At 50.8% G+C, this 26,664-nt stretch overlaps 1 protein-coding gene across 1 annotated transcript; it reads right to left on the bottom strand.

The window, feature by feature from the left end:
* Positions 1–201: 201 nt before the first annotated feature.
* smarcal1 (SWI/SNF related, matrix associated, actin dependent regulator of chromatin, subfamily a-like 1) lies at positions 202–25,512 on the bottom strand (the record flags this gene model as incomplete). The annotated part of the gene is made up of 11 exons (XM_038982875.1): positions 202–576; positions 6,495–6,591; positions 6,719–6,819; positions 7,520–7,702; positions 8,305–8,407; positions 8,492–8,556; positions 8,726–8,950; positions 16,339–16,479; positions 16,706–16,933; positions 21,001–21,151; positions 25,335–25,512. Coding segments are annotated over 11 exons (1,658 nt in total), but the record flags the coding sequence as incomplete, so codon positions are not given.
* Positions 25,513–26,664: the final 1,152 nt, after the last annotated feature.

The following is a 26,664-nucleotide window of genomic DNA, read 5'->3' as shown; positions in this document are numbered from 1 at the left end:
ATCAAGGCATTCTGTAGCGAAACGTACTGACCAGTGTCAGAAAGCTCTGTCTCAGTCGCAGGTCATGGTTTCCTTCAACAGGATAATGACCCAAAAATGGATAAGAAAACATTGGACTATTCTGCAACTGTTGTTGCATTGTCGAGAAGGAGCCTGCAAGCATTTCGTTGGACGCTGTACATACTACTAATAAAACTTGAGTCATTTCCAAAAATTCCTTTTATTTACTTTGGTTGCAAAGAAAAAGTTTGTTGAGAGCAATATTTACAAAGATGAAAAACAATACCCAGAAACAGCTGATCCAACAAAATACACGACTCATGATAATCTGTTTCATTATGATAGGAGACCATAGGTATACATGGGACATCACTTGATTTCCTCCAGGAATTATCTGCCAAAGTAGTCCTCTATGCGTCTCTTCTTGCTGGGGCTCTCTTCCACATCACTTCCTGGTTGGTTGCTAGGGTCATCCCAGGCCTCCACAGCCTCCAATAGGAGAGCTTCATCCATATCATCCTCCACCTCAGTGAACGACCTCTGGAACATCTCTGTGATCCTCCTCTGCTGGGAGTCCTGAAATACATAACACATTCAAACACTTCATAACACAGAAACACTTCATAACACATTCAAACACTTCATAACACAGAAACACTTCATAACACAGAAACACTTCATAACACAGAAACACTTCATAACACAGAAACGCTTCATAACACAGAAACGCTTCATAACACATTCAAACACTTCATAACACAGAAACGCTTCATAACACAGACACACACAGAAACACTTCATAACACACACACACACAGAAACGCTTCATAACACACACACACACAGAAACACTTCATAACACACACAGAAACACTTCATAACACACACACACAAACACTTCGTCTGCCTCACAAATCGTACCCTATTCTCTATATCAGGGGTAGTCAACCAGGACACCAGTACTCCTGGGGGTTCTCAACCAGGACACCAGTACTCCTGGGGGTAGTCAACCAGGACACCAGTACTCCTGGGGGTAGTCAACCAGGACACCAGTACTCCTGGGGGTAGTCAACCAGGACACCAGTACTCCTGGGGGTAGTCAACCAGGACACCAGTACTCCTGGGGGTAGTCAACCAGGACACCAGTACTCCTGGGGGTTCTCAACCAGGACACCAGTACTCCTGGGGGTAGTCAACCAGGACACCAGTACTCCTGGGGGTTCTCAACCAGGGCACCAGTACTCCTGGGGGTAGTCAACCAGGGCACCAGTACTCCTGGGGGTAGTCAACCAGGGCACCAGTACTCCTGGGGGTAGTCAACCAGGGCACCAGTACTCCTGGGGGTTCTCAACCAGGACACCAGTACTCCTGGGGGTAGTCAAGCAGGACACCAGTACTCCTGGGGGATCTCAACCAGGACACCAGTACTCCTGGGGGTTCTCAACCAGGACACCAGTACTCCTGGGGGTTGTCAACCAGGACACCAGTACTCCTGGGGGTAGTCAACCAGGACACCAGTACTCCTGGGGGTAGTCAACCAGGACACCAGTACTCCTGGGGGTAGTCAACCAGGACACCAGTACTCCTGGGGGTAGTCAACCAGGACACCAGTACTCCTGGGGGTAGTCAACCAGGACACCAGTACTCCTGGGGGTAGTCAACCAGGACACCAGTACTCCTGGGGGTTCTCAACCAGGACACCAGTACTCCTGGGGGTAGTCAACCAGGACACCAGTACTCCTGGGGGTTCTCAACCAGGGCACCAGTACTCCTGGGGGTAGTCAACCAGGGCACCAGTACTCCTGGGGGTAGTCAACCAGGGCACCAGTACTCCTGGGGGTTCTCAACCAGGACACCAGTACTCCTGGGGGTAGTCAACCAGGACACCAGTACTCCTGGGGGTTCTCAACCAGGACACCAGTACTCCTGGGGGTAGTCAAGCAGGACACCAGTACTCCTGGGGGTTCTCAACCAGGACACCAGTACTCCTGGGGGTTGTCAACCAGGACACCAGTACTCCTGGGGGTAGTCAACCAGGACACCAGTACTCCTGGGGGTAGTCAACCAGGACACCAGTACTCCTGGGGGTAGTCAACCAGGACACCAGTACTCCTGGGGGTAGTCAACCAGGACACCAGTACTCCTGGGGGTAGTCAACCAGGACACCAGTACTCCTGGGGGTTCTCAACCAGGGCACCAGTACTCCTGGGGGTTCTCAACCAGGACACCAGTACTCCTGGGGGTAGTCAACCAGGACACCAGTACTCCTGGGGGTAGTCAACCAGGACACCAGTACTCCTGGGGGATCTCAACCAGGACACCAGTACTCCTGGGGGTAGTCAACCAGGACACCAGTACTCCTGGGGGATCTCAACCAGGGCACCAGTACTCCTGGGGGTTCTCAACCAGGACACCAGTACTCCTGGGGGTTCTCAACCAGGACACCAGTACTCCTGGGGGTAGTCAACCAGGACACCAGTACTCCTGGGGGTAGTCAACCAGGGCACCGGTACTCCTGGGGTTAGTCAACCAGGACACCGGTACTCCTGGGGTTAGTCAACCAGGACACCGGTACTCCTGGGGGTAGTCAACCAGGACACCGGTACTCCTGGGGGTTCTCAACCAGGACACCAGTACTCCTGGGGGTAGTCAACCAGGACACCAGTACTCCTGGGGGTAGTCAACCAGGGCACCAGTACTCCTGGGGGTTCTCAACCAGGACACCAGTACTCCTGGGGGTAGTCAACCAGGGCACCAGTACTCCTGGGGGTTCTCAACCAGGACACCAGTACTCCTGGGGGTAGTCAACCAGGGCACCAGTACTCCTGGGGGTAGTCAACCAGGACACCAGTACTCCTGGGGGTTCTCAACCAGGGCACCAGTACTCCTGGGGGTTCTCAACCAGGGCACCAGTACTCCTGGGGGTAGTCAACCAGGACACCAGTACTCCTGGGGGTAGTCAACCAGGACACCAGTACTCCTGGGGGTAGTCAACCAGGACACCAGTACTCCTGGGGGTAGTCAACCAGGACACCAGTACTCCTGGGGGTAGTCAACCAGGACACCAGTACTCCTGGGGGTAGTCAACCAGGACACCAGTACTCCTGGGGGTAGTCAACCAGGACACCAGTACTCCTGGGGGTAGTCAACCAGGACACCAGTACTCCTGGGGGTAGTCAACCAGGACACCAGTACTCCTGGGGGTTCTCAACCAGGACACCAGTACTCCTGGGGGTAGTCAACCAGGACACCAGTACTCCTGGGGGTAGTCAACCAGGACACCAGTACTCCTGGGGGTAGTCAACCAGGGCACCGGTACTCCTGGGGGTTCTCAACCAGGGCACCGGTACTCCTGGGGGTAGTCAACCAGGACACCGGTACTCCTGGGGGTAGTCAACCAGGACACCAGTACTCCTGGGGGTAGTCAACCAGGGCACCAGTACTCCTGGGGGTTCTCAACCAGGACACCAGTACTCCTGGGGGTAGTCAACCAGGGCACCAGTACTCCTGGGGGTAGTCAACCAGGACACCAGTACTCCCGGGGGTAGTCAACCAGGGCACCAGTACTCCTGGGGGTAGTCAACCAGGACACCAGTACTCCTGGGGGATCTCAACCAGGACACCAGTACTCCTGGGGGTAGTCAACCAGGACACCAGTACTCCTGGGGGATCTCAACCAGGACACCAGTACTCCTGGGGGTAGTCAACCAGGGCACCAGTACTCCTGGGGGTAGTCAACCAGGACACCAGTACTCCTGGGGGATCTCAACCAGGACACCAGTACTCCTGGGGGATCTCAACCAGGACACCAGTACTCCTGGGGGATCTCAACCAGGACACCAGTACTCCTGGGGGTAGTCAACCAGGACACCAGTACTCCTGGGGGTAGTCAACCAGGACACCAGTACTCCTGGGGGATCTCAACCAGGACACCAGTACTCCTGGGGGTAGTCAACCAGGACACCAGTACTCCTGGGGGATCTCAACCAGGACACCAGTACTCCTGGGGGTAGTCAACCAGGGCACCAGTACTCCTGGGGGTAGTCAACCAGGACACCAGTACTCCTGGGGGTAGTCAACCAGGACACCAGTACTCCTGGGGGTAGTCAACCAGGGCACCGGTACTCCTGGGGGTTCTCAACCAGGGCACCGGTACTCCTGGGGGTAGTCAACCAGGACACCAGTACTCCTGGGGGTAGTCAACCAGGGCACCAGTACTCCTGGGGGTTCTCAACCAGGACACCAGTACTCCTGGGGGTAGTCAACCAGGGCACCAGTACTCCTGGGGGTAGTCAACCAGGACACCAGTACTCCCGGGGGTAGTCAACCAGGACACCAGTACTCCTGGGGGTAGTCAACCAGGACACCAGTACTCCTGGGGGATCTCAACCAGGACACCAGTACTCCTGGGGGTAGTCAACCAGGACACCAGTACTCCTGGGGGATCTCAACCAGGACACCAGTACTCCTGGGGGTAGTCAACCAGGGCACCAGTACTCCTGGGGGTAGTCAACCAGGACACCAGTACTCCTGGGGGATCTCAACCAGGACACCAGTACTCCTGGGGGTAGTCAACCAGGACACCAGTACTCCTGGGGGATCTCAACCAGGACACCAGTACTCCTGGGGGTAGTCAACCAGGACACCAGTACTCCTGGGGGTAGTCAACCAGGACACCAGTACTCCTGGGGGATCTCAACCAGGACACCAGTACTCCTGGGGGTAGTCAACCAGGACACCAGTACTCCTGGGGGATCTCAACCAGGACACCAGTACTCCTGGGGGTAGTCAACCAGGGCACCAGTACTCCTGGGGGTACTTGGTATAGAATTAGGAATGAGAATAATAGAATGGACTGCAATGACTCCAACTAAACACTTCCTGTAGTTGTTGATCAGTCTCTCACATCTCTGTGGAGGAATTTTGGCCCACTCTTCCATGCAGAATTGCTTTAACTCAGAGACATTTCTGGGTTTTCCAGCATGAACTGGTCGTTTCAGGTCCTGCCACAACATCTGAGTTGGGATTAGATCTGGACTTTGACTAGGCCATTCCAAAACTTCATATTTGTTGCTTTTTTAGCCATTTTCATGTAGACTTGATGTTTTGGATCATTGTCTTGCTGCAGGACCCAGCTGCACTTCAGCTTACAGATGGATGGCCTGTCATTCTCCTGTAGAATTCTCTGATACAGAGCAGAATTCATGGTTCCTTCTGGTAAGGCAAGTGGTCCAGGTCCTGAGGCAGCAAAGCATCCCACTCTACTCAACAAACTGGATGCAGTCTATCACAGTGCCATCCGTTTTGTCACCAAAGCCCCATATACTACCCACCACTGCGACCTGTATGCTCTCGTTGGCTGGCCCTCGCTTCATATTCTTCACCAAACCCACTGGCTCCAGGTCATCTATAAGTCTTTGCTAGGTAAAGCCCCGCCTTATCTCTGCTCACTAGTCACCATAGCAGCACCCACCCGTAGCACACGCTTCAGCAGGTATATTTCCCTGGTCATCCCCAAAGCCAATTCCTCATTTGGCCGCCTTTCCTTCCAGTTCTCTGCTGCCAATGACTGGAACAAACTGCAAAAATCACTGAAGCTGGAGACTCATATCTCCCTCACTAACTTTAAGCACCAGCCGTCAGAGCAGCTCACAGATTACTGCACCTGTACATAGCCCATCTGTAATTTTGCTCCTTTGCACCCCATTATTTCTATCTCTACTTTGCACATTCTTCCACTGCAGATCTACCATTCCAGTATTTTACTTGCTATATTGTATTTACTTCGCCACCATGGCCTTTTTTTTGCCTTTACCTCCCTTATCTCACCTCATTTGCTCACATTGTATATAGACTTATTGTTCGACTGTATTATTGACTGTATGTTTGTTTTACTCCATGTGTAACTCTGTGTTGTTGTATGTGTCGAACTGCTTTGCTTTATCTTGGCCAGGTCGCAGTTATAAATGAGAACTTGTTCTCAACTAGTCTACCTGGTTAAATAAAGGTGAAATCAAATCAAATAATCCCCAACCCACCACCACCACCACGCTGGGGCGTTGGTATGAGGTTCTGAATGCAGTGGTTAGTTTTCCTCAGACATAAACGGGACCCATCACACCCAAATGACTGTGCCAAAAAGCACCCTGTTGATGGGGGCCCTGTCATCCTGGAAGAGACCACTAGAAATGATTCACCAGAGGTGGAAGGTTGTATATTTATTGGTGTTCACTTTGTCCTCTAAGGGGTTGAGAGGACCTAAACCATGGAGGAGCCTGATAGGTCGACAGCCAACCTGACTAAACCATGCCAGTGATGTAGTGGAGGAGGAGCCTGATAGGTCGACAGCCAACCTGACTAAACCATGCCAGTGATGTAGTGGAGGAGGAGCCTGATAGGTCGACAGCCAACCTGACTTCCATGACCAGGGTAGCCCATCTGTGGACTGACGTGTGTAGCCCATCTGTATAGCAAACACCACCGGTGGCCCTCACCTTGGAGTGGAAGCTGGCAGACTCTGCCTTCTCTGACAGGTTGGATTCTGATAGCCCCACCTGCTCCAGAACGTGCATCTTCTCCTGGATCATCGGCCTACATAGATACAAAAACCAATCAATAACTTTATTGTCCCATTTGGTAAAATGGTTCCTTCAGAAATATCACCCTAATAGATATTAGAGGTTAGTTCAGACTGGTTCAAGAGGAGGAGCCGACGTACCACAGGTAGTCATCTGCGGTTCCCTTGGCGACCAGGTAGTGGATGTCCACGTTGCTGGTCTGACCGATACGATGCACTCTGTCCTCGGCCTGGATCATTATCTGATAGATTCCAGAGGGCGTCATTAGGACTATGTTAGACAGTATAGGAGGATATATGAACACAGAGCAGCTGTAGCTGCATTCACAACTTTTCTGTCAACCAAGACACTCTGTTTGGTGACACCACTGGGTAAGGGGTTAGAGGTCAGGAACCTTACCCCAGAAGAGTTCAGAGAACACTACCAGAGCAAAGGTTAGACGGGTCCTCACCCCGGGGTTAGACGGGTCCTCACCCCGGGGTTAGACGGGTCCTCACCCCGGGGTTAGACGGGTCCTCACCCCGGGGTTAGACGGGTCCTCACCCCGGGGTTAGACGGGTCCTCACCCCGGGGTTAGACGGGTCCTCACCCCGGGGTTAGACGGGTCCTCACCCCGGGGTTAGACGGGTCCTCACCCCGGGGTTAGACGGGTCCTCACCCCGGGGTTAGACGGGTCCTCACCCCGGGGTTAGACGGGTCCTCACCCAACAGTTTGGGCTACACCCTAATATGACCCCGTTGTGGAAAGGTAAGACTCTCACGAACACATACATGTCTGTTGTTTCACCACAGGAAGTTACATAGCGGATGCAGTTGATTGACACGCAGCCATCTATCTAAAACTGACCGATTTTGATGGGGTTTTTTGTATTATGCTAAATAGATTTCCGCGGAGTGGCAGACATCGACTCTAGGAGGTTAAAGGTTAGTCAGGTCCTTACCCCGGGATTCCAGAATAGCTCAGCAAACACCACCAGAGCAGCAGAGTGCAGGGTGATGCCCATGTTAGCTGCAGTGATGGAGAGCACCGCTACACAGCTCTTGTCAGTGAACTGGAACCGGTTACACAGCTGCTGCCGCTCTGCGGACGGGGTGGAGCCGTCTATACGGATGTAGTCGATACCCTGAAATAACATCAACAACAATGGAAACACATAAGACAGTCGTGTTTCATCTTGTTTTATTGAATATTAAAATAGACCTTCTACCTGCAGTGAAGCAGCTCAACAGTTACATTCAGTCATCTAACAGACTCCCATCCAGAGGGACCGGCAGGACCAACCAGGGTCAACCTGCCTGCTCAAGGGCACTTTGACAGATCTCCGACAAGGTCAAAAACGGAGAGCCTGAATCAAGCTCCCGACTGCCAGGCCACCAGCCCTCCAAGACCCCCCCCCCCGAAAATCTCTTCCCAGCTATTTTTCAATCTGTATGGCACAGCTGTAAACATCCTGGTCCTCAACTGAAACTGGTATACATTCCTATTTATGCTATTTTTATTCCTCCGTCATGTTTTAAATAGTTACAAGATAAGCAAGTCATCTACCTAAAGATAAACTAAAACCACTCGTGGCATTAGGCACCCAGTTTCCAGGAGAGTCATGGCATAAGGCACAAGTCTGTACTGATTTCAATATTTACTAGAAAAGTGAGTCATCTAAACCAAAGTCTTTCTGTTGTGTGGATAAACCTCACGTCTGTTGATCAGTCATCCTGTTCTCCTCACCTTCTCTCCCAACTCCGTGGTGATAGCGTCCAGGACCAGCTTGTGATGAGCAAACACCAGGAACTTCTCTCTTCCGCACTCCAGCATATCCATGATGTACTCCCTGAGTAACAGACACAGAACCGGTTGAAAACAGCAGGCTCTCAGCACTGTACTCTCAGTGTGGGGGTAAACACTTTCAACTCACATGATGGCTTTAATCTTGGCCTCGGCAGTGTGGTTAAAGAAGACCAGAAGAGCCTCCTTCATCTTCTGAACAGAATAAAAAGCCAACAGAAGACGAATGTGTTTAACAAGACATGTCAAGGTGAAACTAGAGCAACATTAATGGAATGCTCTCGAGAAACACTCTTCATCTAACGTCAAAATGAGCTGTAAGAGTATCGTTTTTTACTAATAATCTCTCTTCCCCTGTACTCACGTTGTGGTTGTGTTGTCCCTTGGCCAGATCATTGGCTGCGGCAGACAGGGCTGACTTGGTGCGGGTGTTGATACCGTCTGTGGTCACCGTGACAACCTTGCGTTGCTTGGCAGGAAGCTGAGAGAGGACCTCTGACTTGAGACGGCGTAGCATTAGACTCTCCTCTAACATCAGCTTCAGTTCTCCTAGGTTACTGGAGCCGGAGTAGTCCCAACCCCACGGCAGCTAGCAGGAGAAGAACAAGTCCTAGGTTACTGGAGCCAGAGTAGTCCCAACCCCACGGCAGCTAGCAGGAGAAGAACAAGTCAATGGTTACTGGAGCCAGAGTGGTCCCAACCCCACGGCAGCAAGCAGGAGAAGAACAAGTCCTAGGTTACTGGAGCCAGAGTAGTCCCAACCCCACGGCAGCTAGCAGGAGAAGAACAAGTCAATGGTTACTGGAGCCGGAGTGGTCCCAGCCCCACGGCAGCTAGCAGGAGAAGAACAAGTCCTAGGTTACTGGAGCCAGAGTGGTCCCAGCCCCACGGCAGCTAGCAGGAGAAGAACAAGTCCTAGGTTACTGGAGCCAGAGTAGTCCCAACCCCACGGCAGCTAGCAGGAGAAGAACAAGTCCTAGGTTACTGGAGCCAGAGTGGTCCCAACCCCACGGCAGCTAGCAGGAGAAGAACAAGTCCTAGGTTACTGGAGCCAGAGTGGTCCCAGCCCCACGGCAGCTAGCAGGAGAAGAACAAGTCCTAGGTTACTGGAGCCAGAGTAGTCCCAACCCCACGGCAGCTACCAGGAGAAGAACAAGTCCTAGGTTACTGGAGCCAGAGTGGTCCCAGCCCCACGGCATCTAGCAGGAGAAGAACAAGTCCTAGGTTACTGGAGCCAGAGTAGTCCCAACCCCACGGCAGCTAGCAGGACTAGAACAAGTCCTAGGTTACTGGAGCCAGAGTAGTCCCAACCCCACGGCAGCTAGCAGGAGAACAACAAGTCCTAGGTTACTGGAGCCAGAGTAGTCCCAACCCCACGGCAGCTAGCAGGAGAAGAACAAGTCCTAGGTTACTGGAGCCAGAGTAGTCCCAACCCCACGGCAGCTAGCAGGAGAAGAACAAGTCCTAGGTTACTGGAGCCAGAGTGGTCCCAACCCCACGGCAGCTAGCAGGAGAAGAACAAGTCCTAGGTTACTGGAGCCAGAGTAGTCCCAACCCCACGGCAGCTAGCAGGAGAAGAACAAGTCCTAGGTTACTGGAGCCAGAGTGGTCCCAACCCCACGGCATCTAGCAGGAGAAGAACAAGTCCTAGGTTACTGGAGCCAGAGTGGTCCCAACCCCACGGCAGCTAGCAGGAGAAGAACAAGTCCTAGGTTACTGGAGCCGGAGTGGTCCCAGCCCCACGGCAGCTAGCAGGAGAAGAACAAGTCCTAGGTTACTGGAGCCAGAGTGGTCCCAGCCCCACGGCAGCTAGCAGGAGAAGAACAAGTCCTAGGTTACTGGAGCCAGAGTAGTCCCAACCCCACGGCAGCTAGCAGGAGAAGAACAAGTCCTAGGTTACTGGAGCCAGAGTAGTCCCAACCCCACGGCAGCTAGCAGGAGAAGAACAAGTCCTAGGTTACTGGAGCCAGAGTAGTCCCAGCCCCACGGCAGCTAGCAGGAGAAGAACAAGTCCTAGGTTACTGGAGCCAGAGTAGTCCCAGCCCCACGGCAGCTAGCAGGAGAAGAACAAGTCCTAGGTTACTGGAGCCAGAGTGGTCCCAACCCCACGGCAGCTAGCAGGAGAAGAACAAGTCCTAGGTTACTGGAGCCAGAGTAGTCCCAACCCCACAGCAGCTAGCAGGAGAAGAACAAGTCCTAGGTTACTGGAGCCAGAGTAGTCCCAACCCCACGGCAGCTAGCAGGAGAAGAACAAGTCCTAGGTTACTGGAGCCAGAGTGGTCCCAACCCCACGGCAGCTAGCAGGAGAAGAACAAGTCCTAGGTTACTGGAGCCAGAGTGGTCCCAACCCCACGGCAGCTAGCAGGAGAAGAACAAGTCCTAGATTACTGGAGCCAGAGTAGTCCCAACCCCACGGCAGCTAGCAGGAGAAGAACAAGTCCTAGGTTACTGGAGCCAGAGTGGTCCCAACCCCACGGCAGCTAGCAGGAGAAGAACAAGTCCTAGGTTACTGGAGCCAGAGTGGTCCCAGCCCCACGGCAGCTAGCAGGAGAAGAACAAGTCCTAGGTTACTGGAGCCAGAGTAGTCCCAGCCCCACGGCAGCTAGCAGGAGAAGAACAAGTCCTAGGTTACTGGAGCCAGAGTGGTCCCAGCCCCACGGCAGCTAGCAGGAGAAGAACAAGTCCTAGGTTACTGGAGCCAGAGTGGTCCCAACCCCACGGCAGCTAGCAGGACTAGAACAAGTCCTAGGTTACTGGAGCCAGAGTAGTCCCAACCCCACAGCATCTAGCAGGAAAAGAACAAGTCCTAGGTTACTGGAGCCAGAGTAGTCCCAACCCCACGGCAGCTAGCAGGAGAAGAACAAGTCCTAGGTTACTGGAGCCAGAGTGGTCCCAACCCCACGGCAGCTAGCAGGAGAAGAACAAGTCCTAGGTTACAGGAGCCAGAGTGGTCCCAGCCCCACGGCAGCTAGCAGGAGAAGAACAAGTCCTAGGTTACTGGAGCCAGAGTAGTCCCAACCCCACGGCAGCTAGCAGGAGAAGAACAAGTCCTAGGTTACTGGAGCCAGAGTGGTCCCAGCCCCACGGCATCTAGCAGGAGAAGAACAAGTCCTAGGTTACTGGAGCCGGAGTGGTCCCAACCCCACGGCAGCTAGCAGGAGAAGAACAAGTCCTAGGTTACTGGAGCCAGAGTAGTCCCAACCCCACGGCAGCTAGCAGGACTAGAACAAGTCCTAGGTTACTGGAGCCAGAGTAGTCCCAACCCCACGGCAGCTAGCAGGAGAACAACAAGTCCTAGGTTACTGGAGCCAGAGTAGTCCCAACCCCACGGCAGCTAGCAGGAGAAGAACAAGTCCTAGGTTACTGGAGCCAGAGTAGTCCCAACCCCACGGCAGCTAGCAGGAGAAGAACAAGTCCTAGGTTACTGGAGCCAGAGTGGTCCCAACCCCACGGCAGCTAGCAGGAGAAGAACAAGTCCTAGGTTACTGGAGCCAGAGTAGTCCCAACCCCACGGCAGCTAGCAGGAGAAGAACAAGTCCTAGGTTACTGGAGCCAGAGTGGTCCCAACCCCACGGCATCTAGCAGGAGAAGAACAAGTCCTAGGTTACTGGAGCCAGAGTGGTCCCAACCCCACGGCAGCTAGCAGGAGAAGAACAAGTCCTAGGTTACTGGAGCCGGAGTGGTCCCAGCCCCACGGCAGCTAGCAGGAGAAGAACAAGTCCTAGGTTACTGGAGCCAGAGTAGTCCCAACCCCACGGCAGCTAGCAGGAGAAGAACAAGTCCTAGGTTACTGGAGCCAGAGTAGTCCCAACCCCACGGCAGCTAGCAGGAGAAGAACAAGTCCTAGGTTACTGGAGCCAGAGTAGTCCCAGCCCCACGGCAGCTAGCAGGAGAAGAACAAGTCCTAGGTTACTGGAGCCAGAGTAGTCCCAGCCCCACGGCAGCTAGCAGGAGAAGAACAAGTCCTAGGTTACTGGAGCCAGAGTGGTCCCAACCCCACGGCAGCTAGCAGGAGAAGAACAAGTCCTAGGTTACTGGAGCCAGAGTAGTCCCAACCCCACAGCAGCTAGCAGGAGAAGAACAAGTCCTAGGTTACTGGAGCCAGAGTAGTCCCAACCCCACGGCAGCTAGCAGGAGAAGAACAAGTCCTAGGTTACTGGAGCCAGAGTGGTCCCAACCCCACGGCAGCTAGCAGGAGAAGAACAAGTCCTAGGTTACTGGAGCCAGAGTGGTCCCAACCCCACGGCAGCTAGCAGGAGAAGAACAAGTCCTAGATTACTGGAGCCAGAGTAGTCCCAACCCCACGGCAGCTAGCAGGAGAAGAACAAGTCCTAGGTTACTGGAGCCAGAGTGGTCCCAACCCCACGGCAGCTAGCAGGAGAAGAACAAGTCCTAGGTTACTGGAGCCAGAGTGGTCCCAGCCCCACGGCAGCTAGCAGGAGAAGAACAAGTCCTAGGTTACTGGAGCCAGAGTAGTCCCAGCCCCACGGCAGCTAGCAGGAGAAGAACAAGTCCTAGGTTACTGGAGCCAGAGTGGTCCCAGCCCCACGGCAGCTAGCAGGAGAAGAACAAGTCCTAGGTTACTGGAGCCAGAGTGGTCCCAACCCCACGGCAGCTAGCAGGACTAGAACAAGTCCTAGGTTACTGGAGCCAGAGTAGTCCCAACCCCACAGCATCTAGCAGGAAAAGAACAAGTCCTAGGTTACTGGAGCCAGAGTAGTCCCAACCCCACGGCAGCTAGCAGGAGAAGAACAAGTCCTAGGTTACTGGAGCCAGAGTGGTCCCAACCCCACGGCAGCTAGCAGGAGAAGAACAAGTCCTAGGTTACAGGAGCCAGAGTGGTCCCAGCCCCACGGCAGCTAGCAGGAGAAGAACAAGTCCTAGGTTACTGGAGCCAGAGTAGTCCCAACCCCACGGCAGCTAGCAGGAGAAGAACAAGTCCTAGGTTACTGGAGCCAGAGTAGTCCCAGCCCCACGGCATCTAGCAGGAGAAGAACAAGTCCTAGGTTACTGGAGCCAGAGTAGTCCCAACCCCACGGCATCTAGCAGGAGAAGAACAAGTCCTAGGTTACTGGAGCCAGAGTGGTCCCAACCCCACGGCAGCTAGCAGGAGAAGAACAAGTCCTAGGTTACTGGAGCCAGAGTGGTCCCAACCCCACGGCAGCTAGCAGGAGAAGAACAAGTCCTAGGTTACTGGAGCCAGAGTAGTCCCAGCCCCACGGCAGCTAGCAGGAGAAGAACAAGTCCTAGGTTACTGGAGCCAGAGTGGTCCCAACCCCACGGCAGCTAGCAGGAGAAGAACAAGTCCTAGGTTACTGGAGCCAGAGTGGTCCCAACCCCACGGCAGCTAGCAGGAGAAGAACAAGTCCTAGGTTACTGGAGCCAGAGTAGTCCCAGCCCCACGGCAGCTAGCAGGAGAAGAACAAGTCCTAGGTTACTGGAGCCAGAGTGGTCCCAACCCCACGGCAGCTAGCAGGAGAAGAACAAGTCCTAGGTTACTGGAGCCAGAGTGGTCCCAACCCCACGGCAGCTAGCAGGAGAAGAACAAGTCCTAGGTTACAGGAGCCAGAGTGGTCCCAGCCCCACGGCAGCTAGCAGGAGAAGAACAAGTCCTAGGTTACTGGAGCCAGAGTAGTCCCAACCCCACGGCAGCTAGCAGGAGAAGAACAAGTCCTAGGTTACTGGAGCCAGAGTGGTCCCAGCCCCACGGCATCTAGCAGGAGAAGAACAAGTCCTAGGTTACTGGAGCCGGAGTGGTCCCAACCCCACGGCAGCTAGCAGGAGAAGAACAAGTCCTAGGTTACTGGAGCCAGAGTGGTCCCAGCCCCACGGCAGCTAGCAGGAGAAGAACAAGTCCTAGGTTACTGGAGCCAGAGTAGTCCCAGCCCCACGGCATCTAGCAGGAGAAGAACAAGTCCTAGGTTACTGGAGCCAGAGTAGTCCCAACCCCACGGCATCTAGCAGGAGAAGAACAAGTCCTAGGTTACTGGAGCCAGAGTGGTCCCAACCCCACGGCAGCTAGCAGGAGAAGAACAAGTCCTAGGTTACTGGAGCCAGAGTGGTCCCAACCCCACGGCAGCTAGCAGGAGAAGAACAAGTCCTAGGTTACTGGAGCCAGAGTAGTCCCAGCCCCACGGCAGCTAGCAGGAGAAGAACAAGTCCTAGGTTACTGGAGCCAGAGTGGTCCCAACCCCACGGCAGCTAGCAGGAGAAGAACAAGTCCTAGGTTCCTGGAGCCAGAGTGGTCCCAGCCCCACGGCAGCTAGCAGGAGAAGAACAAGTCCTAGGTTACTGGAGCCAGAGTGGTCCCAACCCCACGGCAGCTAGCAGGAGAAGAACAAGTCCTAGGTTACTGGAGCCAGAGTAGTCCCAGCCCCACGGCAGCTAGCAGGAGAAGAACAAGTCCTAGGTTACTGGAGCCAGAGTGGTCTCAACCCCACGGCAGCTAGCAGCAGAAGAACAAGTCCTAGGTTACTGGAGCCAGAGTGGTCCCAACCCCACGGCAGCTAGCAGGAGAAGAACAAGTCCTAGGTTACTGGAGCCGGAGTGGTCCCAGCCCCACGGCAGCTAGCAGGAGAAGAACAAGTCCTAGGTTACTGGAGCCAGAGTGGTCCCAACCCCACGGCAGCTAGCAGGAGAAGAACAAGTCCTAGGTTACTGGAGCCAGAGTGGTCCCAGCCCCACGGCAGCTAGCAGGAGAAGAACAAGTCCTAGGTTACTGGAGCCAGAGTAGTCCCAGCCCCACGGCATCTAGCAGGAGAAGAACAAGTCCTAGGTTACTGGAGCCAGAGTAGTCCCAACCCCACGGCAGCTAGCAGGAGAAGAACAAGTCCTAGGTTACTGGAGCCGGAGTAGTCCCAACCCCACGGCAGCTAGCAGGAGAAGAACAAGTCCTAGGTTACTGGAGCCAGAGTGGTCCCAACCCCACGGCAGCTAGCAGGAGAAGAACAAGTCCTAGGTTACTGGAGCCAGAGTGGTCCCAGCCCCACGGCATCTAGCAGGAGAACAACAAGTCCTAGGTTACTGGAGCCAGAGTGGTCCCAACCCCACGGCAGCTAGCAGGAGAAGAACAATTCCTAGGTTACTGGAGCCAGAGTGGTCCCAACCCCACGGCAGCTAGCAGGAGAAGAACAAGTCCTAGGTTACTGGAGCCAGAGTAGTCCCAACCCCACGGCAGCTAGCAGGAGAAGAACAAGTCCTAGGTTACTGGAGCCAGAGTGGTCCCAACCCCACGGCAGCTAGCAGGAGAAGAACAAGTCCTAGGTTACTGGAGCCAGAGTGGTCCCAACCCCACGGCATCTAGCAGGAGAAGAACAAGTCCTAGGTTACTGGAGCCAGAGTGGTCCCAGCCCCACGGCATCTAGCAGGAGAACAACAAGTCCTAGGTTACTGGAGCCAGAGTGGTCCCAACCCCACGGCAGCTAGCAGGAGAAGAACAATTCCTAGGTTACTGGAGCCGGAGTAGTCCCAACCCCACGGCAGCTAGCAGGAGAAGAACAAGTCCTAGGTTACTGGAGCCGGAGTGGTCCCAACCCCACGGCATCTAGCAGGAGAAGAACAAGTCCTAGGTTACTGGAGCCAGAGTGGTCCCAACCCCACGGCATCTAGCAGGAGAAGAACAAGTCCTAGGTTACTGGAGCCAGAGTAGTCCCAACCCCACGGCAGCTAGCAGGAGAAGAACAAGTCCTAGGTTACTGGAGCCAGAGTAGTCCCAACCCCACGGCAGCTAGCAGGAGAAGAACAAGTCCTAGGTTACTGGAGCCGGAGTAGTCCCAGCCCCACAGCATCTAGCAGGAGAAGAACAAGTCCTATGGTTTCCAATGAATTTAGGGATGTCCCCAACTAAAATAAATCTTGGTCGACCAAGAGTTGTCGGTTCTTTCGACCAATCGATTGGTAGGAATTTTTAAATGTGTATTTTTCCATATATTGACACATCCAGTGTGGTTTAATCAACTATATGCAGGCTAAACTTACCTGTCGGGCATTGCAGTATCTGGTCCCAAAGTCACGGAAGCGGGGAAACAGGGAGGGCTTGACAGCCAGGATCTGACTGTAGAGCTCTGAGGGTCTGGACATGGCAGGAGTCCCCGACAGCAGGATCACACGCTTCGCTACCTGAGATTGAGAACGTAGTAGAAACTGATGACAACACTATCTAACTAATCACACAGTCTTAGCTACCTGAAAACAGTGACGACACACTAATGAGAACACAGTCCAACCCAACAGTCTTAGAGATCAAATGAAAACTTCACTATTACCTTTGTTAAATTGTTACATAGAATATATAAATCGTAGCCTAAATTCCAAGGATCCTAAGAGTAAAGAGAATCATCCATACCTTGAGCAGCGGCAAGGCAGCCTTAAAGCGGGCAGTCTTCATGTTCTTCAGAAAGTGGGACTCATCCATTATGAGGACATTGAAAGGGTTAGCGACCTGCTGCTTGTCCATCCTGCTCAGTAGATCATAGCTGATGATGTTGACCAGACCCCCCCTCAGGTTGTCTTTCCCCTTGACAATCACATTGATACTGTCAGGCTGCACAGAGGGCAGCCACTGCCTGAAGGCCTGGAGAGGAGGGGAGATAGCACTGTGAACAATGGCATACTGTAGAGTTGACAACTGTCACTGGATGCTGGGCAAACTGTCACTGGATGCTTGGCAAACTGTCACTGGATGCTTGGCAAACTGTCACTGGATGCTGAGCAAACTGTCACTGGATGCTTGGCAAACTGTCACTGGATGCTGGGCAAACTGTCACTGGATGCTGGGCAAACTGTCACTGGATGCTGGGCAAACTGTCACTGGATGCTGGGCAAACTGTCACTGGATGCTGAGCAAACTGTCACTGGATGCTGAGCAAACTGTCACTGGATGCTGAGCAAACTGTCACTGGATGCTGAGCAAACTGTCACTGGATGCTGGGCAAACTGTCACTGGATGCTGGGCAAACTGTCACTGGATGCTGGGCAAACTGTCAAAACAAAACACAGTCAAGTTAACAAGAGCCCTACACATTCTAGAGCACGTCTGGGAGGAACAGTCGAGTTGGCAAGAGCCCTACACATTCTAGAGCACGTCTGGGAGGAACAGTCGAGTTGACAAGAGCCCTACACATTCTAGAGCACGTCTGGGAGGAACAGTCGAGTTGACAAGAGCCCTACACATTCTAGAGCACGTCTGGGAGGAACAGTCGAGTTAACAAGAGCCCTACACATTCTAGAGCACGTCTGGGAGGAACAGTCGAGTTAACAAGAGCCCTACACATTCTAGAGCACGTCTGGGAGGAACAGTCGAGTTAACAAGAGCCCTACACATTCTAGAGCACGTCTGGGAGGAACAGTCGAGTTGACAAGAGCCCTACACATTCTAGAGCACGTCTGGGAGGAACAGTCGAGTTGACAAGAGCCCTACACATTCTAGAGCACGTCTGGGAGGAACAGTCGAGTTGACAAGAGCCCTACACATTCTAGAGCACGTCTGGGAGGAACAGTCGAGTTAACGAGAGCCCTACACATTCTAGAGCACGTCTGGGAGGAACAGTCGAGTTGACAAGAGCCCTACACATTCTAGAGCACGTCTGGGAGGAACAGTCGAGTTGACAAGAGCCCTACACATTCTAGAGCACGTCTGGGAGGAACAGTCGAGTTGACAAGAGCCCTACACATTCTAGAGCACGTCTGGGAGGAACAGTCGAGTTAACAAGAGCCCTACACATTCTAGAGCACGTCTGGGAGGAACAGTCGAGTTAACAAGAGCCCTACACATTCTAGAGCACGTCTGGGAGGAACAGTCGAGTTGACAAGAGCCCTACACATTCTAGAGCACGTCTGGGAGGAACAGTCGAGTTGACAAGAGCCCTACACATTCTAGAGCACGTCTGGGAGGAACAGTCGAGTTAACAAGAGCCCTACACATTCTAGAGCACGTCTGGGAGGAACAGTCGAGTTGACAAGAGCCCTACACATTCTAGAGCACGTCTGGGAGGAACAGTCGAGTTGACAAGAGCCCTACACATTCTAGAGCACGTCTGGGAGGAACAGTCGAGTTAACAAGAGCCCTACACATTCTAGAGCACGTCTGGGAGGAACAGTCGAGTTGACAAGAGCCCTACACATTCTAGAGCACGTCTGGGAGGAACAGTCGAGTTGACAAGAGCCCTACACATTCTAGAGCACGTCTGGGAGGAACAGTCGAGTTGACAAGAGCCCTACACATTCTAGAGCACGTCTGGGAGGAACAGTCGAGTTAACGAGAGCCCTACACATTCTAGAGCACGTCTGGGAGGAACAGTCGAGTTGACAAGAGCCCTACACATTCTAGAGCACGTCTGGGAGGAACAGTCGAGTTAACAAGAGCCCTACACATTCTAGAGCACGTCTGGGAGGAACAGTCGAGTTGACAAGAGCCCTACACATTCTAGAGCACGTCTGGGAGGAACAGTCGAGTTGACAAGAGCCCTACACATTCTAGAGCACGTCTGGGAGGAACAGTCGAGTTAACAAGAGCCCTACACATTCTAGAGCACGTCTGGGAGGAACAGTCGAGTTAACAAGAGCCCTACACATTCTAGAGCACGTCTGGGAGGAACAGTCGAGTTAACAAGAGCCCTACACATTCTAGAGCACGTCTGGGAGGAACAGTCGAGTTAACAAGAGCCCTACACATTCTAGAGCACGTCTGGGAGGAACAGTCGAGTTAACAAGAGCCCTACACATTCTAGAGCACGTCTGGGAGGAACAGTCGAGTTAACAAGAGCCCTACACATTCTAGAGCACGTCTGGGAGGAACAGTCGAGTTAACGAGAGCCCTACACATTCTAGAGCACGTCTGGGAGGAACAGTCGAGTTGACAAGAGCCCTACACATTCTAGAGCACGTCTGGGAGGAACAGTCGAGTTAACGAGAGCCCTACACATTCTAGAGCACGTCTGGGAGGAACAGTCGAGTTAACAAGAGCCCTACACATTCTAGAGCACGTCTGGGAGGAACAGTCGAGTTGACAAGAGCAAGAAAAATGGACATTTCTGGCATGCTAAGACTAGACCTTCCTCTTTGACTGCAAACCTGATGGGGCAATTAAAATTAAAACTAGCCCCCTGCTCCAGTTTGACAGTATCCTCTACACTTCAAGGGTATATTTTAAACCCACTAACAGACACCCTGACGGAGCAGAACACACCAGAACCACCAGGAATAACAAGAAACCAGAGAGACCCATAGGACACGGTGACCCATAGGACGCGGTGACCCGTAGGACACGGCGACCCGTAGGACACGGCGACCCGTAGGACACGGCGACCCGTAGGACACGGCGACCCATAGGACACGGCGACCCGTAGGACACGGCGACCCGTAGGACACGGCGACCCATAGGACACGGCGACCCGTAGGACACGGCGACCCATAGGACACGGCGACCCATAGGACACGGCGACCCGTAGGACACGGCGACCCGTAGGACACGGCGACCCATAGGACACGGCGACCCATAGGACACGGCGACCCATAGGACACGGCGACCCATAGGACACGGTGACCCATAGGACATGCAGTCAGAGTGGATGAATAGGACAAAGGACTGACGGAGACCGACGTTCATTGCAAGCAAATAATTCAGGGACAAAACTCTATTCCATACAGTAATAAACAGAACACAATCCTTTACAGCCTCTGGGTGATCCACCTCCACATGGTGTACTGTTTAATTTACTGGGTGCTAGCGAGACAAAGACAATGGTTCTTGGTTTCTTCTTTAAGATAAATGACCTGATGGAGCTACGGGACTACACAGGGATTAGAAACCAAACACTAATACCAATCCACTTTGTCCTCTTTACTTGAAACTCCTCCAGATTCCACTTTTTTTATTTTATATATATATATATATATATATATATATATATATATATATATATATATATATATATAACCTTAACCCTTTATTTAACCAGGTAGGCTAGTTGAGAACAAGTTCTCATTTACAACTGCAACGTGGCCAGGATAAAGCAAAGCAGTGTGACACAAACAACAACACAGAGTTACACATGGAATAAACAAGTGTAAAGTCAATAACACAAGAGAAAAAATAAAGTCTATATACAGTGTGGGGATGAGGTAGGTAGATTGGGTGGGCTATTTACAGATGGGCTGTGTACAGCTGCAGCGATGGGTTAGCTGCTCAGATAGCTGATGTTTAAAGTTGGTGAGGGAAATACAAGTCTCCAGCTTCAGCGATTTTTTGCAATTCGTTCCAGTCATTGGCAGCAGAGAACTGGAAGGAAAGGCGGCCGAAGGAGGTGTTGGCTTTGGGGATGACCAGTAAGATAGAGCACTAACACTAATGTGTAAAGAACAGCAATATTTACCCCTGGACATGACTGAGACAGTGTCTATTGAATTAATGGACAACAAGAATGGCAGTTTGCCCCCTAATACAGAAAGAATAGAGCCGATTAATGAAGAACCATCAGGGGAAATACAAAACTAACGTATTCCTGGATAATGTACCCTCCGGGACTATTATTGAACACTGAGGAAAATACGCCATTTCTCATTTTAATAAAATGTCATAGTCTAGGCCTATAGCTAATAAGAAATGCCAAGGCCTATAGCTAATAATAGATGTGGTTGTACCTCAGCCCAGGTGAATCTGACAGAAGAAGGGGCCACCACTAATAAAGGCCACTCTTTCCTGTAGTAGGCAGCTATGCAAATGGCCTGTACTGTCTTCCCCAGTCCCATGTCATCAGCCAGGAGGAGGCGGCCATCTTTGGACACAGCAAAGCTGGTGGAGACAAACAGGGTTTAATACGACTACAGTCGAAGTCGGGAAGTTTACATACACTTTAGCCAAATACATTTAAACTCAGTTTTTCACAATTCCTGACATTTAATCCAAGTAAAAATTCCCTGTCTTGGGTCAGTTAGGATCACCACTTTATTTTAAGAATGTGAAATGTCAGAATAATAGTAGAGAGAATGATTTATTTCAGCTTTTATTTATTTCATCACATTCCCAGTGGGTCAGAAGTTTACATACACTCAATTAGTATTTGGTAGCATTGCCTTTAAATTGTTTAACTTGGGTCAAACGTTTCAGGTAGCCTTCCACAAACGTCCCACAATAAGTTGGGTGAATTTTGGCCCATTCCTCCTGACAGAGCTGGTGTAACTGAGTCAGGTTTGTAGGCCTCCTTGCTTGCACATGCTTTTTCAGTTCTTCCCACAAATTTTCTAGAGGATTGAGGTCAGGGCTTTGTGATGGCCACTCCAATACCTTGACTTTGTTGTCCTTAAGCCATTTTGCCACAACTTTGGAAGTATGATTGGGGTCAGTGTCCATTTGGTAGACCCAAGCTTTAACTTCCTGACTGATGTCTTGAGATGTTGCTTCAATATATCCTCATAATTTTACCTCCTCATGATGCCATCTATTTTGTGAAGTGCACCAGTCCCTCCTGCAGCAAAGCACCCCCACAACATGATGCTGCCACCCCCGTGCTTCACGGTTGGGATGGTGTTCTTCGGCTTGCAAGCATCCCCCTTTTTCCTCCAAACATAACGATAGTCATTATGGCCAAACAGTTCTATTTTTGTTTCATCAGACCAGAGGACATTTCTCCAAAAAGTACGATCTTTGTCCCCATGTGCAGTTGCAAACCGTAGTCTGGCTTTTTTATGGCGGTTTTGGAGCAGTGACTTCTTCCTTGCTGAGCGGCCTTTCAGGTTATGTCGATATAGGACTTGTTTTACTGTGGATATATATAATTTTGTACCTGTTTCCTGCAGCATCTTCACAAGGTCCTTTACTGTTGTTCTGGTATTGATTTGCACTTGTCACACCAAAGTACGTTCATCTCTAGGAGACAGAACGTGTCTCCTTCCTGAGCGGTATGATGGCTGCCTGGTCCCATGGTGTTTATACTTGCGTACTATTGTTTGTACAGATGAACGTGGTACCTTCAGGCGTTTGGAATTTGCTACAAAGGATGAACCAGACTTGTGGAGGGCTACACCTGTTTTTCTGAGGTCTAGGCTGATTTCTTTAGATTTTCCCATGATGTCAAGCAAAGAGGCACTAAGTTTGAAGGTAGGCCTTGAAATACATCCACAGGTACACCTCCAATTGACTCAAATGATGTCAATTAGCCTATCAGAAGTTTCTAAAGCCATGACATAATTTTCTGGAATTTTCCAAGCTGTTTAAAGGCACAGTCAACTTAGTGTATGTAAACTTCTGACCCACTGGAATTGTGATACAGTGAATTATAAGTGAAATAATCTGTCTGTAAACAATTGTTGGAAAAATGACTTGTGTCATGTACAAAGTAGATGTCCTAAACGACTTGCCAAAACTATAGTTTGTTAACAAGAAATTTGTGGAGTGGTTGAAAAACGAGTTTTAATGACTCCAACCTAAGTGTGAGTACTTCAACTGTATGTACAAACAGACCATTAATCAAGAACCCTCAGGGGAAATACAAAACAAACGTATTCCTGGAGAAGACAATCAAGGTGTAATACAAACAGACTGATTATCACAATATGAAACTATATAGAAGAACCAGATACATAAGATGTGTACATTAGGCACAAAACGAAGGGGGAAATATTGGAACTGTCCAATATGAAACACTAATTTCTGCTTTCCGTTGCTAAACATTTTGCTATGGTGTGCCCTAATGAATACAACCCATAACAGCTACTCTGTTATCATCTATGCATTTTGATAACTCTACCTACACGTACATATTACTTCAATTACCTCGACACTGTCGCCCATTGGCTCTGTACCCATAACCCCTGTATATATAGCCTCCACATTGACTCTGTACCGGTACCCCCTGTATATAGCCTCCACATTGACTCTGTACCGGTACACCCCTGTATATAGCCTCCACATTGACTCTGTACCGGTACCCCCTGTATATAGTCTCCACATTGACTCTGTACCGGTACCCCCTGTATATAGCCTCCACATTGACTCTGTACCGGTACACCCTGTATATAGTCTCCACATTGACTCTGTACCGTAATACCCTGTATATAGCCTCCACATTGACTCTGTACCGGTACCCCCTGTATATAGCCTCCACATTGACTCTGTACCGGTAGCCCCTGTATATAGCCTCCACATTGACTCTGTACCGGTACCCCCTGTATATAGCCTCCACATTGACTCTGTACCGGTAGCCCCTGTATATAGCCTCCACATTGACTCTGTACCGGTAGCCCCTGTATATAGCCTCCACATTGACTCTGTACCGGTACCCCCTGTATATAGCCTCCACATTGACTCTGTACCGGTAGCCCCTGTATATAGCCTCCACATTGACTCTGTACCGGTACCCCCTGTATATAGTCTCCACATTGACTCTGTACCGGTACCCCCTGTATATATCCTCCACATTGACTCTGTACCGGTACCTCCTGTATATAGCCTCCACATTGACTCTGTACCGGTACCCCCTGTATATAGCCTCCACATTGACTCTGTACCGGTACCTCCTGTATATAGCCTCCACATTGACTCTGTACCGGTACCCCCTGTATATATCCTCCACATTGACTCTGTACCGGTACCTCCTGTATATAGCCTCCACATTGACTCTGTACCGGTACCCCCTGTATATAGTCTCCACATTGACTCTGTACCGGTACCCCCTGTATATAGCCTCCACATTGACTCTGTACCGGTACCCCCTGTATATAGCCTCCACATTGACTCTGTACCGGTACCCCCTGTATATAGTCTCCACATTGACTCTGTACCGGTACCCCCTGTATATATCCTCCACATTGACTCTGTACCGGTACCCCCTGTATATAGCCTCCACATTGACTCTGTACCGGTACCCCCTGTATATAGTCTCCACATTGACTCTGTACCGGTACCCCCTGTATATAGCCTCCATATTGATTCTGTACCAGTACCCCCTGTATATAGCCTCCACATTGACTCTGTACCGGTACCCCCTGTATATAGCCTCCACATTGACTCTGTACCAGTACCCCCTGTATATAGCCTCCACATTGACTCTGTACCGGTACCCCCTGTATATAGCCTACACATTGACTCTGTACCGGTACCCCCTGTATATAGCCTCCACATTGACTCTGTACCGGTACCCCCTGTATATAGCCGCCACATTGACTCTGTACCGGTACCCCCTGTATATAGCCGCCACATTGACTCTGTACCAGTACCCCCTGTATATAGCCTCCACATTGACTCTGTACCGGTACCCCCTGTATATAGCCTCCACATTGACTCTGTACCGGTACCCCCTGTATATAGCCTCCACATTGACTCTGTACCGGTAACACCCTGTATATAGCCTCCACATTGACTCTGTACCGTAACACCCTGTATATAGCCTCCACATTGACTCTGTACCGTAACACCCTGTATATAGCCTCCACATTGACTCTGTACCGTAACACCCTGTATATAGCCTCCACATTGACTCTGTACCGTAATACCCTGTATATAGCCTCCACATTGACTCTGTACCGTAACACCCTGTATATAGCCTCCACATTGACTCTGTACCGGTACCCCCTGTATATAGCCTCCACATTGACTCTGTACCGTAATACCCTGTATATAGTCTCCACATTGACTCTGTACCGGTACCCCCTGTATATAGCCTCTACATTGACTCTGTACCGTAACACCCTGTATATAGCCTCCACATTGACTCTGTACCGTAATACCCTGTATATAGCCTCCACATTGACTCTGTACCGGTACCCCCTGTATATAGCCTCCACATTGACTCTGTACCGGTACCCCCTGTATATAGCCTCCACATTGACTCTGTACCGTAATACCCTGTATATAGCCTCCACATTGGCTCTGTACCAATACCCCCTGTATATAGCCCCACTATTGTTATTTACTGCTGCTCTTTAATTATTTGTGATTTGAGTTGCATGGTCATGATAACAGTGAGACTAGCACCTACTTGACACCGTCTCTCTGGAATGGCATGAGACTACGTGTCAATGAGGGGTCGATGGAGGACAGGTCAGCTTCAGGAACCTCTGATGTCTGGCTGCCTTCAAACAGGGCAGAGAACACCTGGATCACACCCCTTGGGAGAGGCTCAATCTCTACTGATGGAATGGCACCGAGAGCATCCACTGGGAAGTAGGACACAGAACAGAGTCACACTGAGCATAGAACTTTCACTGAACAAAGTGCACTCACTGAATACAGAACACACCATTCACTGAATATACAGGGCCTTCGGAAAGTACTCAGACTCCTTCACTTTTTTCACATTTTGTTACGTTAGAGCCTTATTCTAAATGGATTAAATAAATACAAATCCTCATCAATCTGCACACAACACCCCATAATGAAAAAGCAAAACCAGATTTGAAATGTGCAAATGTATTAATAAAAAACAGAAAAATCTTAATTTATCATATTCAATTTATTCATATTAAATTCAATTCAATTGAATTTACCACAGGTGGACTCCAATCAAGTTGTAGAAACATCTCAAGGATGATCAATGGAAACAGGATGCACCTGAGCTCAATTTAGAGTCTCATAGCAACGGGTCTGAATACTTATGTAAATAAGGTATTTCTGTTTTTTATACATTTGCAAACATTTCTAAAAACATTTTTTCACTTCGTCATTATGGGATATTGATGAGGAAAATATGCATTTAATGAATTTTAGAACAAGACATTTTCGGAAAAAGTCAAGGGGTATGAATACTTTCACTGAATGTAAAACACAGAACACTCACTGACTATAGAACACTCACTGACTATAGAACACTCACTGATTATAGAACACTCACTGACTATAGAACACTCACTGACTATAGAACACTCACTGACTATAGAACCCTCACTGACTATAGAACCCTCACTGACTATAGAACCCTCACTGACTATAGAACCCTCACTGACTATAGAACCCTCACTGACTATAGAACCCTCACTGACTATAGAACCCTCACTGACTATAGAACCCTCACTGACTATAGAACACTCACTGACTATAGAACACTCACTGACTATAGAACACTCACTGACTATAGAACACTCACTGACTATAGAACACTCACTGACTGAATATAGAACACTCACTGACTGAATATAGAACACTCACTGACTGAATATAGAACACTCACTGACTGAATATAGAACACTCACTGAATATTGAACACTCACTGACTATAGAACACTCACTGATTATAGAACACTCACTGATTATAGAACACTCACTGATTATAGAACACTCACTGACTATAGAACACTCACTGACTATAGAAC

Source organism: Salvelinus namaycush, unplaced genomic scaffold (genome assembly GCF_016432855.1).
Source record: "Salvelinus namaycush isolate Seneca unplaced genomic scaffold, SaNama_1.0 Scaffold133, whole genome shotgun sequence".
NCBI classification, from domain to species: Eukaryota; Metazoa; Chordata; class Actinopteri; order Salmoniformes; family Salmonidae; genus Salvelinus; species Salvelinus namaycush.
This window is presented reverse-complemented; position numbering and strand designations above follow the sequence as displayed.